Source organism: Pinus tabuliformis, chromosome 2_1 (genome assembly GCF_031772625.1).
Source record: "Pinus tabuliformis cultivar Carrire ecotype Pingquan chromosome 2_1, CPIR1, whole genome shotgun sequence".
Taxonomy (NCBI): Eukaryota; Viridiplantae; Streptophyta; class Pinopsida; order Pinales; family Pinaceae; genus Pinus; species Pinus tabuliformis.
The window spans coordinates 626,003,790-626,007,908 of NC_142299.1; the positions used below are offsets into that span (position 1 = coordinate 626,003,790).

General features: G+C 39.8%; 1 protein-coding gene across 1 annotated transcript; it reads left to right on the forward strand.

Annotated features, from left to right (window-relative positions):
* The first annotated feature begins 487 nt into the window (after window positions 1-487).
* On the forward strand, window positions 488-3,748 carry LOC149202096 (laccase-12-like). The gene is made up of 6 exons (XM_089399890.1): window positions 488-713; window positions 1,416-1,567; window positions 1,748-1,992; window positions 2,077-2,205; window positions 2,318-3,265; window positions 3,358-3,748. The coding sequence occupies exons 1-6, from the start codon at window positions 606-608 to the stop codon at window positions 3,486-3,488; spliced, it is 1,713 nt and encodes a 570-aa protein (XP_089256016.1). The 5' UTR covers window positions 488-605; the 3' UTR covers window positions 3,489-3,748.
* Window positions 3,749-4,119: the final 371 nt, after the last annotated feature.

Here is a 4,119-nt window from a genome sequence, read left to right on the forward strand (position 1 = left end):
CATGACTAAGAGGCTTCCTCGTTGCTTGTCCTCTGTACGTAGTGGAGAACCGACATTGGTGCAGTTACCATTATGGAACAAACAATCTATGCAATTTCGAGTCGAGTCATCGACCTTTATTAATAAAATTAATTGATGTATTGGCTCCACCAAGACTCTTGAAAAATGTGTTACCCTAACATAAGCTGCTTGGGTGATGTTCAATTGCCCGCCTGTCTCCTTTCCTCCTGTCAACGTCAAGCTCTAACTTTGTATCTTGATCTTCCTGCAACTCAAATCAATACCCAACTTCACCAACTTCAACCTTAGCTAACAACCTGTAACAACTTGAACGTAGACTAATCACTGAATTACATTTTCTAACAAATTTAACAACTTCAACGTAGACTAATCACTAAACTGGCTTCAATTGGTAATTTACATATATAAATAGTTGATCTCTTTTCTTTATATCTCATGTCAATTTTCTTCTCTCAAATCAATCAGGAGTCGCACATGCTTTCTACAGTTGGAAGCTGAAGACGAAACAGTGCAGTATAATACTAATACGTTTGCTCGCTGTTGTGGTACTAGATATATCTAGTCGGTAACTGAATTAAACCGCAATGGAAGTGTTTAATCAACATGTATGCGCCAGATTGGTTTTGATGGCCATATGGCTGACGTTGTTGACAGCTATGGCGTACGCGAAGCTACGCACCGAGACATTCGTTGTATGCCCTCTTACCTCCATTATTTTTCATTTTGTATGTAATTTGATTGGTGGGAAAGATGCAGCATTGGTGGGAAAGATGCAGCTTTGTTTATTTCAAATTTGTGAGGTTCCCAGAAGAATCAATTAGTTTTTCGCTCATACGTCTCTATATATATCAATGCTGGTCTGAGCGGTTAATTAAATAATTAATTAGAAACCAAAAATATGATAAACACAGGATTGATTTTAAGTGATAAAATTTTGACAGTTGGTCAAGGAAATATTCACGAGGTAAGGGATTAGATCAACATTAATTTTGACATTCATCAATTTTATAAGAGCTTCCTCCATTACATAATCAATTTTATAAGAGCTTCCTCCATTACACCATTATTGTTTAGATATAAAACTAACCTAACAATAACTAATACAAAATTGTGGTCAAATTTCAACCATCAAAAATGAATTAATTAGATTGTCGAAAATAAAGATAATTTAAAAGCCTCACAACTAGAATTGAAGAAAAGAGAGAGAAAGGTCACAACTAGAATTGAAGGTAAAAATGAGCCGAAGAAAGAAGATTCATTGTTCTCACAGCCAGTTTACCAAAAAGAATGAACATTTGACTACATACATATACCAATACTTTCATTATTAAACTGACATGTCAATTCTGGATTCTTAAAAATAATGCTTCCGATGTTGTTAATTCATCATTCAGCTTCAATCGACATCTGTAAAAAGGCTATGCGGGACGCACAATATAATCACCGTCAACGGCCAGTTTCCAGGTCCAACGCTCCATGTCAGGAACGGAGACACTCTTGTAGTCAAAGCGTACAACAACGCCCAGTATAACGCTACAATCCACTGGTACGTCTCAAACTCAGAGTGAATAAGATTTATATCAATGCATTTTACCGATCAGAGTAAATGTCATAGTAATTTTACAAGCCAGTTTAGTGCGTATGTATCTCTGCATTTGCATCTTAAAAGATTGTACCGTTTTTATTACAGCCAATGAGACAGAAAGTGATCCTATTGTATTTGTAGGCACGGAGTGCGTCAATTCCGCACAGGGTGGGCTGATGGACCTGAATTTATAACCCAATGCCCCATTCGCCCAGGAGGAAGTTACACATATAGATTCACCATCACTGGTCAAGAAGGGACTCTATGGTGGCATGCTCACAGTTCATGGCTTCGAGCTACTGTCTATGGAGCCTTGATCATCTCTCCAAGCCCGGGAGCCACTTATCCCTTTACCAGACCCCAGGGCCAGGTTCCCATTCTTCTCGGTAAGCTACCACTGATTCTATTTCTTAGGATGCCCGGTTAACAATGTGTTTGATTTAAATTCCAAGCCCTGTTTGCATTCACAGGAGAATGGTGGAATAGGAATCCTATCGATGTTGTGAACCAAGCAACCCGAACAGGAGCTGCCCCCAACGTTTCAGATGCGTTTACTATAAATGGACAACCAGGAGACCTATACCAATGCTCAAGTTCAGGTACATTTCTATGCATCTAATAGACTAAAATTCTTTAACTATTTCGGAGTTTAATGGAGAATCTGAGCCAGTCTATCTAGAGATGTCTGCTAATGGCAAACGGTGGATGCAGATACCATTCGCGTTTCAATAAAGAGTGGGGAAACCAAGCTTCTACGGGTGATCAATGCCGCACTCAATACTGACCTATTCTTCACGGTAGGTAGCCACACAATGACAGTCGTGGCTGTGGATGCTTTGTATACGAAGCCTTTTCAGACGAATTTTCTGATGCTCGGCCCCGGGCAGACAACAGACGTACTTGTCACTGCTGATCAATCTACAGGTAGATATTACATGGCTGCTCGAGCATATTCCAGTGGGCAAGGAGTTCCCTTCGATAACACCACAACCGTTGCCATTTTAGAATACAAGGGAAGTTCTAGCAGTACATCACTTCCAACGGTGCCTAATCTTCCCGCTTATAACGACACCCAGACTGCCACTAGGTTCGCTAACGCTCTGAAAAGTTTGGCCTCACACGACCACCCGGTCTTTGTTCCTCAGAGTGTGGACCAGAATCTGTTGTACACCATCGGTCTAGGATTGATCAACTGTCCAGGACAGTCTTGTGGAGGTCCCAATGGATCAAGATTTGCAGCGAGTATGAATAACGCATCGTTTGTTCTCCCAACGACTTCTTCAATCCTTGAAGCTCAGCATTTTGGCATGAAAGGAGTATTCACTGGAGACTTTCCCGACAACCCTCCCGTGCAATTCGATTATACTGCACAGAACGTAAGCAGAGGCCTCTGGTCCCCGGTGAAAAGCACGAGAGTAAAAATTCTCAACTATAACACAACGGTGCAGGTAATTCTCCAGGGAACGAACATCTTTGCGGGTGAAAGCCACCCTATCCATCTCCATGGGTATGACTTTTACATTGTGGGATCAGGGTTTGGTAATTATAATCCAAAAACAGATCCTCAGAAGTTCAACCTCGTCGATCCTCCTATGCGCAACACTGTGAACGTCCCGGTCAACGGCTGGGCTGCCATAAGATTCGTTGCCGACAATCCTGGTATGGATGGATTTACTCTTTGTTTCTTTCTCATGTGTTGTCTGATTCCCTGATACTGGGTACATGTTGATAATGGTGATTATGTATGGCAGGAGCTTGGGTGATGCATTGCCACTTGGACGTGCACATAACATGGGGTTTGGCCATGGTTTTTGTGGTGAGCAATGGACCTAGCTCTCTTTTGAGTATCGAGTCGCCCCCATTAGATCTTCCGCAATGCTAAGGACAAATACCATACATACCTATGACAGATCGACTATATAAACAGAGAGTACTTTCTTATGAAAAAATATGGTCGTATAATTCCTCTCCATAGATTGATCAGGTTCAATAATATTGTTCGGTTAAAGTGAATCTATCAGTGGAATGTTTTCCTCAAGATCCGCCATTTTTGCATTTTCGCTTGTTCTGCAACCACACTCGATAGATATTTTGATTTTCCATGCTTTGTAAGGTCAATTTTGATCGCCTTGGTCGAGTGTTACCCGCAAAGAGTTCCATTCTGTGTATTCTTCTTAATTGAAAATCTTATCTGTAAACAGTTTCCATTCTTTGTATTCTTCTTAATTGAAAATCTGATCTGTAAACAGTTTCTCAAGGTAATGCTAATTTCTCAATAATTTAAAATGAAAATTAAGAATGTGTGCCACTCAGTGAGGAACAGTTAAAATTAGCAAACCTAGGTAGACCTCCTTCCAAATGCTCTTTTATGTTAGGTGTGGTTATCTACATGTCCTATAATATTTGCTTGGAATTTAAATTTTCTAAGTTTTAACATTTTAATTATAATTTGGTGATAATTTTATTTTAAGATTGTAATTGTTATTTGAATTATTTATCTATATCTATATATA